Raw genomic sequence first — 14,827 nt, 5'->3', positions numbered from 1 at the left:
TTATATTATATATTATATTATATTATAGTTCAGTGTGACTGTAGTTGACTCAGGGGAAGTCGCAATGCGAAAAGAACACAACTGAAAATGAAACTTTTTTTCTCTAATGACCTCATAGTGATGATATAACCTTTCAGGGCATTTATTTGCGCTTTGCCCTATGCACAATAAGGCTCAGGGGTCTTGAGCTGAACGGAGTTACATTTGAATAAAAGGCTGAAAATTACAAGAGTGCACTCATTTGTGGTGAAAACGCCATTAAAAAGGGCCCAGAATCTGGAAAGCTGACCATATGGGAATTTTTCAGAGCTAATAAGCGTGCCCACATCTCCGAAACTTTTAGCTGGCTTGCATTGAAAGTTCATTATATGGCCAGTTTGTTGGAAGGGGTTATTGGTTTTGTTTTATTCTCGTATCCGCATGTATTTTGTGTTCTCATGTTGTATTTTTATGTTCTTCAGGTGAAGGGTGGCATATAAATTTACTTAATGATGATGATGAAACATAATAACAAAATGGTACGCCATGCCAATATTCTGTTGGGTTTCCCAATACACAGGTCAGTATTGCAGCTACAAAAAGGCAGGTTTTCAGCTGGTCCCTTAGCTGGTTGATGCATTGATGGTAGCAGCCTTTCTTTTCTGGAGGCGGTTGCAACAGCTCCTTCCCAGGTCCACTGAGGAAATGGAGCAGGGCTGAGCGGCTGGAACTTATTCATCCCATGTTAGAACTTCAGCACTCATCAGCTTTATAATATCCCTGCATGTGTCGATCTGGTGCCTAGGGTTGCATTTCAAATTACGGTATTTCCATCCACCTACCTCATGGGTAGGGGACGCGGGTGGCGCTGTGGGTTAAACCACAGAACCTAGGACTTGCCGATCAGAAGGTCGGCGGTTCAAATCCTCGGCAGTTCAAATCCCCGTGTCGGGGTGAGCTCCCGTTGCTCGGTCCCTGCTCCTGCCAACCTAGCAGTTCGAAAGCACGTCAAAGTGCAAGTAGATAAATAGGGACCGCTCCGGTGGGAAGGTAAACGGTGTTTCTGTGTGCTGCTCTGGTTCGCCAGAAGCGGCTTAGTCATGCTGGCCACATGACCTGGAAGCTGTCTGCGGACAAACGCCGGCTCCCTCGGCCTATAGAGCGAGATGAGCGTGCAACCAGTCAGTCACGACTGGACCTAATGGTCAGGGGTCCCTTTACCTTTACCTCATGTCCATCATGCCTAGGTGTGTGTGTATATCTTGGGCCTCTTATAACACAGATGGAAACACGGCTATTTCTGTTCAAATGTGACTTGGGGACCTTTCTTACCGTACGACTGCAGCGCTCCCTTCCCTTGTAAATCGTTGTCCAGCCTATTGAAACTTAAGTCCCCTGCACAATAAATGCACCATTCTGTTCCGTACAGCACCTAGCGTATTGTTTTACATACATGTTAGACCAAAAGTAGTCTTGGCAATATGCAATTGCTGGATTCTGTTCAGTCATGAGTTTGCTAAGGGGAGAGAATAATACTGAGGAAAGACAGCCAATGGGCATAGGGCAACTTTCGAAACCGGAAGCAAGTTAAAACCCTATTCGTTAACCTCTTTGGATCACATAAGCCTAACATGGGGCTGTTGGAGTAAAATAAGATTATGCCACTCTGATCATTTTAGAAGACGCTGAAGGACAAGAACGTGACAAATCGATGATTTGCCTGCCTGCCAAACTCAGCTCTTTCTTCTGAAGTTACATCTCCAATCAATGTCTCTTTTATACGTGACTAAGACATGTTCTCTCAGGAGAGATAAGCAAAGTGTTCCAGGTAATTGCATCTTAACAGCAGAAGAACACTATACTTAATGTTTGTGGATACTGGTTGAGGCAGGAGTTACCAAGTAACTGTTGCACATATTTTCATATGTGACAACAAAAGGGAATAATATTTTTCATGGAGCATCTCAACAAAGGTTATAGGAAATATAGGGTAAAAATAAATAAGCTGTAACTATTGGCATTTATATAACACTTTGTGGGAGCAATTCTGTGCACAAGAATCTGGTGTAAAGCAAGCTGGTGTAAATTAAGCTAGCATAAAGTTACACCAGATCCAAATGCTATTCAGCAGTAGAGCTGCTGTTCTGCCTAAGCCTGGCAAAGGGAAAACAAGCCCTTAAAAATGTTGTGTGTTAGGTTGCTAGGTCACATGACCAAGCTGAGTTGGGAATCAGTCAGCTGAGACAGAGATCTACTGCAGCCTAAGCTCCTCCTCCTGGTGGATCTTGCCTTAGGATTGTCCTCTATGCGTATGAAATGTGTTAGGATTTTTGTCTCATTTAGTCCCACAACAACCATGTGAAGTACTGGTAGTTTATGTTGGCTGTGAGATAGTTTGATAATTAAACAAAAGGCACTCATTGAACTTTATAACAAAAACTGCAACAGAAAATCCTGATTTGGATTGTGGCCATGGTATAGCAGTATATTAATAATAATAATACCATGGTGTATGTATGTGTAAGCCTTTCCCCTGTGCTGTGGCCCCTGTCCAAATCAATATTGTCTGTTTCCTCCTCTGTGACTAACATCAGTAACAGTAGCCAATGTAGACTGGAGCCTCAGCATTAGGGAAGGCTATTGCCTAAAATGATGATTTTGAAAGGATTCTATTTACTTACTAACATTGTTATATATGCCAAGTACTTCCTCTGTGTATTTTTCAGCCACGGGCACATTCTTACGGCTTTCTTACTGCTTGAATACTAAGAAGTATATCAGATTGCAGCACAGAGCAGAAAACTGAATTAAAGGGTAATGTAATTTTAATTTTCATGCATTCTGACTAATCTGTTGCAATTAAGGGCATAATTAAAATCTAATTATATAAAATTTATTCCTATACTTTAAATGCTTTATTTTTCACTGTACCATTTTGGAGTGCTATATTAGTATTCCAAGCATTTGTGCTTCTAATTATTTTCATACAATTACTTCGGTAAAATGAAACCTATGTGTTACATTCAAACAGTTGTTCATATAAAAGCCTGAAGTACATGGTGTAGTTATACTACATTCTAGCAGCCATATATTCCAGAAGTAATGAAGGTACATATATCTAAGTAATGACTCTTAATTTCAGGGTTGTGGGTTCAAGCTCCATGTAGTGCAAAAGATTCCTACATTGCAGAGGGTTGGACTTGATTATCCTTTTCTTCCCTCCCAACTCTTCAATTCTACGATTCTATACTAGGAATTTCTATGATCTCATTTAGTTTTAGCAATGCTACAGCCTTAGAAACTCCAAGACCATTTACTAGTGTCCTATAAAGGTAAAGGGACCCCTGACCATTAGGTCCAGTTGTGACCAACTCTGGGGTTGCGGCGCTCATCTCGCTTTATTGGCCGAGGGAGCCGGCGTACAGCTTCTGGGTCATGTGGCCAGCATGACTAAGCCGCTTCTGGCAAACCAGAGCAGCGTATGGAAATGCCGTTTACCTTCCCACCGGAGAGGTACCTATTTATCTACTTGCACTTTGACGTGCTTTTGAACTGCTAGGTGGGCAGGAGCAGGGACCGAGCTACGGGAGCTCGCCCCATTGTGGGGATTCGAACCGCTGAACTTCTGATCGGCAAGTCCTAGGCTCTGTGATTTAACCCACAGTGCCACCTGCGTTTGCTGTAATTTAGCAATGTCAATGCAGGCAGTGGGATCTGCCCTATATCTTCTGCTGTAAAGCAGATGCAAATCATTCATTTATATTCTCTGCAATCTCTTTATCATCTTTTAGCACAGCTTTCACTCTCTTGCCATCCCATGGAATGCAAAGTACCAGCCTCCAGCTGCTCCAGCTTCTTCATTTCCTTGGCATTTTTTTAAGGAACTGTAAGGGTGGAGGCAGTTGAAAGGGCACACACTAGGCAGGTGCCAAACTGGTTTCAGGGGCATATCTAACATGTAGGCTTTGTCTGATGTATGCTCAGGGCTTCATCTCTTTCAACTGCTACATATAGCAGTTATTTTCTATTGCTATTTTATTCCCCTCTGACCACCTATAATTAATTTCTTTTCATTTGCTTTGTGTTAGCCCTCTCTTCTCCAAGCCGTGTTCTCATTTATTGATTTTGCGGGGCTATTATCTTTATAAAGAAAGACTATACAATGTAAAAGTGACAACATTAATATTAGGGTGGTTTTTTTTTAATACCTACCTACCAATGCAGTGGGTAATCAAGATAGAAGTGTAATTGTACATTCTTCTTCTTTGCCAGCCATCCTTCCAAATTAGCTGACTTAAAAGTAAACTATATGCTGTAATTTGCTGGGAAGGAAATGAAATGGGTAGTCTGACTTTTATTCCATTTAGTTTTGATTAAGCATGGCAATGTAGTCCCAGGTGATTGAAAAATAATTATCCAATTTCTGGCTGCACGCTCAGAGCAATACTCAGGTTTTCAGTGTTCATACTGGCAATTTAGTTGCCAAAGGATTTTGCCGTTTATGATTTAATTAAATATCTCTAAGCTGTACTCTGTTCTCATTTATATTGGTACAAAACATCTGGGCAGTGGAGTTCTCAGTGCATAAAGCAGCATCAGTAAAAGTGAACTAAAGCAAAAATTCAGAGAACTTAAAGCAGTATGTTTTGAATTATGGGGGCTGCATGATCTTGCGCTGCAGCAAAGATGGCCTCCACTGTGCTGCTGCTTGTACATGTGCAAGCTAGCTAGTACTTTGACAGCTCACCAGCCTAAGTCTGGGCTATAAAACAATTTGCATTCATATTGCTACCCTTAACAGCAACAGTTAACAGACAGGTAAAGGCACTGAGCAGTTCTCAGGATGCTGATGACTTTTTTGAAGTATGGCATCCATTTCTAACTTTCTCAAATGAAAACAATATGGTCTGGCATCCACCACATACACATGGCTGGCTACTGAACAATGCACTCCATTGTTGAAACCATCTTGTCCTACTTGAGTGTGTGCAATTTGTTACTGTGTTGGAGGGATTTAATTTTGTAGCATGTATTTACTGAAACATCTTTAAAACTAACACCCCCATACAGATTGGTGGATTGGGCTGGTCTCAAGTAACATACTCCGGAGTTCACTTCTGAACCAAATTCCATTTTGGAGGATGAGTAGTAGCCTATCACAGGATGTATCTGTGTGTAGTAAATGCTTTTTAAAGATTCTAGTTGCATGTGTTTTTTTAAAGGAAAGGACTTCTTCACCTTTATTAGTTGTTCAAAGGAGGGAATTTCCTGCAGGTGTAGCATGTCCTCTATTTTGTCTGGCTTCTTGACACAAAATTCACATAAAGCCAAAGCACTGTGAGGCACACTTCCCTGGAGTAAGCCAGCTGCAAACTTAATAGAGTGAATGTGCATGCAATAATGCCTAGATAGACCTCAGATAGCTGTGATTTTGATTTAAGTTCTTTTTTTCCTGCTCCAATATTGTTTGCAAATAATATGGAAATGCTAAACCTGTGCTATATTTCAGTTTAGTTTCACTATATCCCATTATTAGTTTCAAACACCAAAGTGTGCCTATGATTACAGCCCTGATTCTAGATAACAGCATGAGGCTTAGTTTGGCATGTGGTTTAATTTGTGCCAGGGTTTAGCTCAATGCTGTTTTTCAGAGACAAACTTTGGCCCGCATATGTGAAGTAAAAATACAGTGAGTCTGAGGATAACACACACTTCCACACTTCCTAACAGACTCAGAGTGGTAGAGTTGGAAGGGGCCATACAGTCCAACCTCCCGCAATGCAGGAATCTGAGTTAAAGTATATGGTCACCACTGAGGAACAATTCATTCAAGCAATTCATTAGGGCATGAACTCCAGCGATAGAATATCATTTACAAACTGGGTGGCCATGAAGACAATCTACAAATCCTGTGACTCTGAAAGATGCGCATCGTTTAATCACAATCGCATGCAGATCAACAAGCAGCCAAGTTAAGCTTCTCTGCTTGACCAGCTGCACCAAAGGAAGGCAGGGGGAAGAAAGCTTTCTGGGCCTGAGATAATGACTTTTAGATACATTTGAGCTCAGCGCGTCTTGCTTTACATAGAGTCTTCAACTCTGTACAGTACTTAAGTTAGGATTGTAGTGGTACCATTTCTAAGGCACTGACTGAAATAGTTGCAGCTTTCCCCTGGGCATTATCCATCGAAGTTGCCAAAAGCAGGAGAGGAAGGAAAAAGGGGGAGCTGCCTCAGGAACAGCTTCCTGTGGCGAAGAGAGGGCTGCCTCTGACATTTCATTTCCTCCCTCCCTGCGCCAGGGAGCAGCCCAAACGGAGTCTTACTACTGCTCGGCAACGCCACTTATGAGGAGGGGGAACTCCCGGTGGGCGTGGCGGGGCCAAGCCTCCTGCAAGCCCAAAGCATTCTAGGACTCTTTCAAGTCCGGATTCGAAGGGGCGCTTCCCCCTTTTACTTCTCACCCCCCCCCGCCGCATACACACCCCGAGGAGAGGGTTAGGCACGCTCCCCCGCCCGGGACTGCGAGAGAAACAGCTACGTGCTTTGTAGCCTGTGGCGAATGTCTTTCCTGACTGGTTCCTGTGGGAGGTCCCGCCCCGCCCCACACTTCCCCGAGGGTGGGGAGAGAGCGCAGGAGGCAGGGAAAAGGGGGCGCGCCCCCTTCGCCCAGCGCGCCACGGGCTTTAGCGAGCAGCCTCGCAACTGCGACAAAACGACCCTGCTTGGAAAGCGGACCGGACCCCCCGACGGCCGCCGCTCGGATGGAAACTTAAGCAGGGAGGGCGGAAGCCCCGGACTCGGCCGAGAGCGAGCGAGGCGCCGCGTCGGCGTCATGCTATGGAGAGCAGGGGTCCCGCGGTGCTGGGCTTGGGGCAACTGCTAGCTTCCTTCGGCGAGCGCACGGCGGCTGAGGAGGTCGTCTCGGCTGCGCCATGGGGAGCGCCGGGCAGCGCGGAGGCGGGAGGAGGAGGCGGCGGCAGCAGCGTCGTCGAGCGGGACTGCGCGGGGGACAAGAAGAAGGAGCTTCCCGACGAGGCGCTTCTGGAGTTGCGCCGCCGCCGCGGGCGCTCGCTCTCCCTGCCCGCCAGCCCGACGCTGGCGGCCGCGCGGCTCTTCCCGCGGGGCCGCCTCGAGGGGGACAGTGACGGCGACCAGGACGACGACGAGGACGGAGGGGGGCCGTCGGCGTCGGGGGGCGGCAGCGGCAGCTGCTGCACCAAGTGCAAGAAGCGGGTGCAGTTTGCCGACTCGCTGGGCTTGTGCCTGGCCAGCGTGAAGCACTTCAGCGCCGCCGAGGATCCGCAGGTGCCGCCCGCCGTCCTGTCCCGCCTGCAGAGCTTCCCCATGCGCCAGAAGGACTTCGAGGAGTTTAGCGCCGCCCTGGCGGGCCTGGGCGCTTGCGCCGCGCCGGCCTTGCGCCCGCTGCACTTGCCTCAGGCGCTCCAGTTGGCGGCGCCGCCCGACGGGCCCGGGCGGCTGCAGGGCCAGCGCGTGTGCCTGGAGGAGGCGACGGGCACGGCTCTGGCCGGGGCCCCCACAGACGTGCGCGGCGTGGTGAGGGTGCTCAGCTGCCCGGGCCCCAAAGAAGTGACGGTGCGCTACACGTTCAACGAGTGGCTCTCCTTCTTGGACACCCCCGCGGCGCCGCTGCCCCCGCCGCCCGCGGACCCCCCGGAGCCCTGCAGCCCCGTCGAGCGCTACCAGTTCACCCTGTGCCTCCCGCCCGGTCTGCAAGAGGGCACGGCCGTGCATTTCGCCATCTGCTACCGCAGCCAGCAGGGCGAGTACTGGGATAACAACGGCGGGGCCAATTACACCCTTAGCAGCCCGGAAAAATCCGCGCCTCCCTTTTATTGACACCGACCAGGCGCCCGTCAGCTTGACTTCCTCGGTTGCCAGAGAAGCTCGGAGCGAGAAGCCAGCTGTGCTTTGCCTCACACCGCGTGCTTTACAGCCTTCCGAGCCCCGCGACCTCCAGGAACTGCCATCACCTTGCCTTTGTGCCTTCCACCCCAATCCTTTGGAAGCGGATGGGGTGGCCAACCGTGCCTTTGCACTTACCTTAGCCTCGCTGCAGCCAGCCTAGTTCAAGTTGGAGCAAAGGAGAAGCCTTGTAGGGCATCAAGTGAGAAGGAAATGTGGAAATCAGTGCCTGACAATGGGAGAGAGAAGGATAAAGCAGCAACCTGAATGTTACCTGCTTTCTGCTCCAGGCAAACACTGATATGACCTGGTGTCTATAACTGGGGGAGTGACTGATGCTGTGAAACATCCCTTTTTGTGGGGGGAAGTATGCCCCTCTGGAGCTAGAGAGTGGAATTTGCTGTTCTGGAAGCTTGCAAGAGGTGTGGTGGGGTGGGGGGACCATTTCTGACCCTTGCCTTCCGTTATTCTTGTACAGGAAATGACCTCTGAAAGCCAAGAAGGATGCAATTGAATTACAGAAGCCTCTCTGAGAACCAAGCAAACAGAGCTGTTCAAAATACACATGCACGGCTGAGTACTTCCCTGTTACAACTTGAATACCGAGCCTTTTCTTTACACTAATAAACTAGACGCACTTTGTCTTCCACCAAAGGGATAATGTGCTCTTATTTTTGTAACACAGATGAGGACCTTTGGACAGAAATCTTAACAGATATTGGCCAGGGGCTTGACGAAGAGGGTTTTTTTTGGTCTGTTTTTGAAAAAGGGAACTTTTGTGGCTACTTGTTTGTTGTTTTTGTTTGCACTGGTGATTTTAGTCTTGGTTCCAGTCACATAGCATGTTAACAAATTATCACTTAAAGCACATCATCACATGTGGGCTTTCAAGGTCTAAGAAGGTGTGAAATGTCTGTCTACTAGAAAATCCACACTGGGATGTAATAGCCCTTTAGGAAAGGTGTTAAGAGTTCTGTGACCAAATGAAAATGAAGTCAGAGCTCCAGAACTTGCTGTAGCTGTGTAGAAGAGGGAATTTCGGCAGGTTTGGGTTTTCCTGCTGAAATTCATCCTTCTCCACAACTATTGGAAGTTCTGGAGGCCCGCCTTCCTTTGTATCCAATCCCGCTTATGTTTGCTCCCTGCTTCTGGCTGGATTGTAGCCGCTGCCAACACACAGAATTGAGGTTTTTGCAAACTGTGGACACACACGTCAGGGTTTTGCAAAAGTTGATGCATGCATGTGGTGGCGGCAGCTGCATGTATCTAGCTGGTAGTGAGGAAGGCAAGCAGGATTAAATAATAATAATCCTTAGCTGGACTACTGCATAGCTGTTGTGTGGATCATCATCCTTGGTGTGTGCAGATTGACTACTAGTTGCTTTAAAAATGCAAACCCACTCAGTATTCCTGAAGCTTCTCTTGAGATGACATACCTGTGGCAATAGCTGCTGAGAGAGCAAGCAACTTTCTTGTGTGATCCTCTTCCTCTGGATGTCCCATCTCTGTAACTTGGTTGAGTCCTTTGAAGGGCTTCTTACTTTGAAACTTAATGCACTTTTGCAACCCTAAATGGTTAAAAAAAGCCCCAACAAACACAAAAGCTAGCTGCAGCCTTGCTACAACTCAGGCTGTGAAGTGTTTAGTAGGAGCAATCATTCTGGGAAATTAGCTGCTAAAACAGGAACAACTTGATGACCACTTAATTGGTGTCTTTGGGACTACTATTAACTAAAGTGGCCGCTGAATAGCACCTTTAGAAGCCTGTCTAGCAGTCAAATTGTATTAAGGTCTCCTCTCCAGTCATGATAAAATGGTCTAATGACTAAAAGTGACAATTAATTGATCTGCCTTTCAAGGGCAAACTCATTTCTTAGCATGCTCTTTCTTACAGTAGTCACTTTCTAAAACTTGGAATGGTAGGCTCTTTTCTGCCTAGGATTTGGGGAAAATATTGCTGGCACCATTTCCGATATTTGTATTATTCTTCACCCTTCATAAGGGTGTCAACCTTAGCATTCTCTTCTCAAGTAAGGTGACTCAGTAGGTCAGTAGTATGAAACATCTGCCATGTTGTACCTTGAGGGATCCTGTATGGGTTTGTATGAATGCAGTAGACTGGCATTCCCTCCAAGCTGAAGGGAGATGTGAGCAGGGGTAAACTTTGCAGAGCCATGTTTGGGTTTATATATGCCTCACTTTGTCCAGTTGCAGCACTGTGCAACCACAACTTATATAATGAAGCATCACCTTAAAGGTTGCTTTAGGAATGTATCTCTAGGAGATTAAGGGACACTTAGCATTGTAATGAACATGGGGTTTGTGGTGTGCACACATCAGTCTAAAGGTCTCGCCTAGGCATGGCTCCCAAGCGCCACACATGCAGCGTGTTTTCAGAAGCTTGTCCCTAATTAAGTTTTATTCCCGCGACACTGCTCTTCCCTGTTGTGTATGTAGCAGTTGAGAATTCCTTAGCTCAGTGGTACGCAATTGGTGGCCTGTGGACCCCAAGAGGTCCACTTAACCACCCACCCAGGGTGTGGTTTGTCGCACCATTCACATAACAAAACCTATCACAGAGGTATCAAAATTTTCAAAAGTAAGGGGTCCATGGCTTGGCTTTTGAAAAACAGGCAGTCCACAGTACTTAGTTGATTGAGAACCATTGCCCTAGCTGCTTCTTGGTGCACCAGCTACGCAGAACATAATCCTCCTGGGCTTAATATAACTTTACAAAATAATAATTTGGATTCTTGTTTGGAAATTTTATGATGTGTTTAAAGTGTTAAATGGCTGCTCTTCCCCCTTCATTTTTTATTTTTTAAACGGAGAAGCTGACTGTGACTCCTACTGTAACCTTGGACTCTGCAGTTGATAACTGTTGGGGACAAAAGTTAAAATGTAGTTGAAGCCTTCCAGTTGCAGGGCAGTGGGACGGAAGTATAGGGTGTCTCTGTGTACATGCCAAGAGCAACACTGCCTTTCAGTGTACTTCGAAAAATACTGCTTTTCTCCAGCTAGAGTAGCAGTTTTCTCAACATTTTGGAAGAACTCGTTCTGGTCACTTTTTGAATTTTTTTTTTACTATATTGCAGATGCAGAGAAACCCTGTGGGGTTTCTATTTTTCTTTTAAAACTAGTTTCCAAAATGTATTAAATTAAACGTAGCAATGAATAAGCAAGCACGAGTGCACAAATTCTCCTGAACACCACACGTTCCTTTTCCTTGGATAAAAAACTGATACCATGCCAAAGAGCCCGCAGTGAGTCATAATGCGGTCAGCATAAACTTTGACGCTCCTACCACCTTAAGTGGTAAAGATGCTAGGTCATGGGGGATGGGGGAGAATATATATATTTTCCCATGGGATAATTTTTTTGTATACCTGAGAGCCAGTGGAAGACATAGCTGAGTGTTTTGTTTAGGAAATGTGATACCTTTTTTTAAAACCCCACAGGGCTTGACTAAGCACTTTTAGAAATGTAAAATTAGGTAGCCTTTGACTTCTTGCCAGCTCTGGTGACTTAGGGTGCCTTTTCCTCTGCCCCCCCAAGGTTTATTTCCATAAACTATTGCGGGGGGGAGAGAAACTACCGGTAGTTCTTGCCTGAGATATTCAGAGGGAATGAACAGAGCTGTTAGCCGATATGTCAGAACTGAAAACTGTCTTGAACAAGATCATTCGCAGCAAGCAAGGAGCAAATCTCTAGCATGCTATTCTGGCCAAAACTGGTAAGAACTGGTTTTGCACACTGTAGAGTTCCTCCTGTATTTGCTGTGAATAATCTTGTTGGAACAGCATTCAGAGGAGACCGAGGGCCCGGAGATATCTGGAATTGTGCACAGTATTCTAAATATGGATTGCATTCTGCGTGTAAATGATCACCCTCTCCTTCCAGAGGAATGTCAAATATGCTTCTGTTTTTAGTGCCTTTAGAGGAATATGGGGAAGGGTGAGTTGGGTGGGTGAGTTTTTTTGTTTCTGTTACACGTGCTGGAGGAATTCTCTCGGTTGCTTTAATAAGCAAGAATTGTAAACCTGGATGAATAAAAATGCCTTTTCCTGTGAGTTAATGAGGTTGTTTGTCTGCTACATACGACTACATCAATTTTTGTCTTCAGTGTAATCTTTCTTGTGTGTATATCTATCCCATAACTGCTGTACAAACATAACCAGATTGTAGAGGAGGAGAGGAGATTTTCAAGCACCACAACCCTTTATACAATAAAGGCTTATTGGGTTGGCAGCCTTAGATGTTTCTTTTAAATGGGACTCAAATTAAGCAAAGGTTTTGTTTGCTTTCATTTGCTTTTACCCAAGATGGTTGGTTCTTATTTTCTTAAGTTAGGACTTCGGTGTTAACAGATGTTGAGACACAGAATGAAATAATGTGACCAATAAACTTCTGCCCCTTCTCTATGCCTGAGTTTGCCAAATTTCCCAAACATACTGTCTAGTTCCTAAAAGTACATCTCAGGCTCTTTGACTCTTCTGAAATTTGGAGATGCCATTTTTAAAGAAGTTAACTCTTAAATGTTTAGACTCCTTTAATGTTTTCCCTTTTTTTGGCAGGTACAGTTCCAGATGTCTGCATTTTGAGTGCTAGCAGAGCTTACTCTCAACTTTGCTAGTGCGTACCAGGTCTGGAAACAATAAGAGGTTCTGCAGCCATCTGGATTAAAATAAGAAAGAAAAGGAAAATGTGTATTAAGCCAAAACAAATATTGTATATTAAAACTGGGTTCTAAAAGATACTGCAGTTGGTTAAAATTTTATTTGAAGTAAGAGGCACCATATAAGTATCTTGTTTTGCATATGTCCTGAAGCTAAAAGTGCCTTCAGGGAAGTGCCTTCATTTATCAAAAACAAAAGAAAATGCAAAACTATAGAGACATGCCAGGCGTTTACCCAGAAACTATTAATGCTGTATTGACATTTTCTGCCATGGTATCATGTCCAAGTAGAGGTTAAGCTGAAAATGGTGATAGCAGTAGGAATGAAGAGGCAAGTGAAAAGCATTATAAATTAGCTTTAGTGTTCGCCTTTAGATGCAGGGTGGCATTTAATTTAAACAATTAGATTGTTTATTTTACAACGCTTAAGGTTGAGTGCAATTTGCCCATCAATTGTAATCTGATCTTGGCCATGTGTATGAAAGTGACAGGCAAAACTGCTGAATATAGTTAAGACTGTGTAAATCGACTTAGGGCTTTTTATGCGTTTCTGGTGTGGCTTTCTGTGCCGCTCGCCATTATCACAATGTCAGCAGCATATGGTAAGAAGGAAGAGAAAAAAATGGATGCTAAACATCTTAGTTTGGGGTAGAACTTGGGATATTCTGGCTTATATAGAATCTCCATCTGCCCAAGTAAGCATGTAGGAATGATGTTCAATTGATTGAAACAATTGATCGCACTACTCGTACAAGCAAACTATTGGCGGTTGTGTTCGGATATCAGCCTTCCAGGGCCGTCTTGCCCATAGGTGCTAGGGGTCCGGGGCTCCCCGGTGCTGGGCTCTCAGGGGCACCAGGCTGAGAATCGAGTCCGAGGAAGAGCCCGCCCATCGGTCAGAGCGCTGTGGTGGGCTCTTCTGCTGTGGGTGGCTCTGTGCTGTGAGTTAAGGGGCCAGCAAGGCACTGAGGCGGCCGGCCGGCTCCGCCCTCCTGCGCGCCTGGGACTGGGCAACTTGGGGGGGGGGCGGGGCGCCGGGCAGATCTTTGCACCCTGGGACCGCATATGCTTAAGACAGCCCTGCAGCCTTCAATGAAGGCTTCTAGGATACCATTAACTTGCAGAACATCACTTTCTTCAGGTAAATCCATTCTGTCTGATGAACGGTAGACACAATAATATACGAGCTGGCTTTGTCACTCTTCCCTAAGCTGCCCTACGTGTGCCTGCCTGGAAACTGTAATTACGCTTGTCTGGAGGAGGTTCTGCGATGCCTGCTTTGTAGAGGAGTCATGTAACTTGCATGGTGGAGCTGCTTAGGTGCAATAGTTAAGAAGCCTTTGTTTTTTGTAATTCCTTTAGAAGCATAGCTAATTCTGTGTCACGAGATCCGTCTGGCTGAATGCTGGTAGCCACGCTGTAGGAACTCAAGCCTCTGTAATTAGTATAGGTCTGTATGACACAAGACAAAACCTATTGAATGCAGCTTGGTGGCCATGAATGCACGCCAAGTGCAGTACATACCCAGGTTTACTTAGCCCTGGGTATTGTGCCAAGCACGGTTGGTGGATCAGAAATTCTTTGGAACATTCCCATAAATCTAGCAATTGTGGACATGGCCTATGAGGTTTAACCTGCTTTCTTAAAGGCTCTCCATGCCTTTTTTTGATTGGACTCTCAAGCGCAAGGGAGCAATCTGGTGTCTACAGATGTAGCAGATTGTTAATCATGTTTGCTAGTAAAAAGCCTGGATGTTTTTGTAAGTTTCAGAAAATTGTTGCGTTCTTTTGACCTTTGAAATAGCAAATAGCCTAATTTTGGTGCCTGACATTTCAGCAGAGATTCGGACTCGATAAGGAGGCTGATAGGATCAGCAATATGTTCGAAGCAACTCCTTCCCTTCTCCCATCCCCTCGCCACTACCTTTGTACAGTGCTTATCAATTGATGAACAAACTGGAACATTTCTTGTTGCTGTAAACAGGGGGCTGGGGGGGGGAATCTCTTCCTTATATGTCTATAAAGAAACCAAATTTCTGGTGTCAACTAGTATGATGATCCAAGAGCTTGGGGAAGGAGGGGGAAGCATTGATTAAAAACAATGCACTTGAATGCTTCACTGAAGAATAAGGGCTGAATGCGGTGCTACAGTCAAACTTGCTTCTAGTGGTTGTTTCATAATCTTGTGCAGCTTTTAGATCCCCAGCTGAAGTGAGAGCGCTACTTATAATACATAACACAGTATATTT

The 14,827-nt window shown here is 45.5% G+C and overlaps 1 protein-coding gene and 2 long non-coding RNA genes across 3 annotated transcripts in view; 2 read left to right on the top strand and 1 right to left on the bottom strand.

Annotated features, from left to right (window-relative positions):
- Positions 1-14,827, bottom strand: part of LOC128417819 (uncharacterized) — a 313,698-nt gene that overhangs the window by 36,537 nt on the left and 262,334 nt on the right. The window lies entirely within an intron of this gene.
- On the top strand, positions 1,504-5,145 carry LOC128417816 (uncharacterized). The gene is made up of 3 exons (XR_008331564.1): positions 1,504-1,807; positions 2,706-2,793; positions 5,050-5,145. It is a non-coding gene; the product is annotated as an uncharacterized LOC128417816 (long non-coding RNA).
- On the top strand, positions 6,428-12,152 carry PPP1R3G (protein phosphatase 1 regulatory subunit 3G). Its single transcript, XM_053397003.1, has one exon. It carries the CDS (start codon positions 6,819-6,821, stop codon positions 7,836-7,838), a length of 1,020 nt encoding a protein of 339 aa, XP_053252978.1. The 5' UTR covers positions 6,428-6,818; the 3' UTR covers positions 7,839-12,152.

This window comes from Podarcis raffonei, chromosome 7 (assembly GCF_027172205.1).
Source record: "Podarcis raffonei isolate rPodRaf1 chromosome 7, rPodRaf1.pri, whole genome shotgun sequence".
NCBI lineage: Eukaryota > Metazoa > Chordata > Lepidosauria > Squamata > Lacertidae > Podarcis > Podarcis raffonei.
Note: the sequence above shows the minus strand (reverse complement) of the source record. Positions and strands in the feature narration are given on the sequence as shown.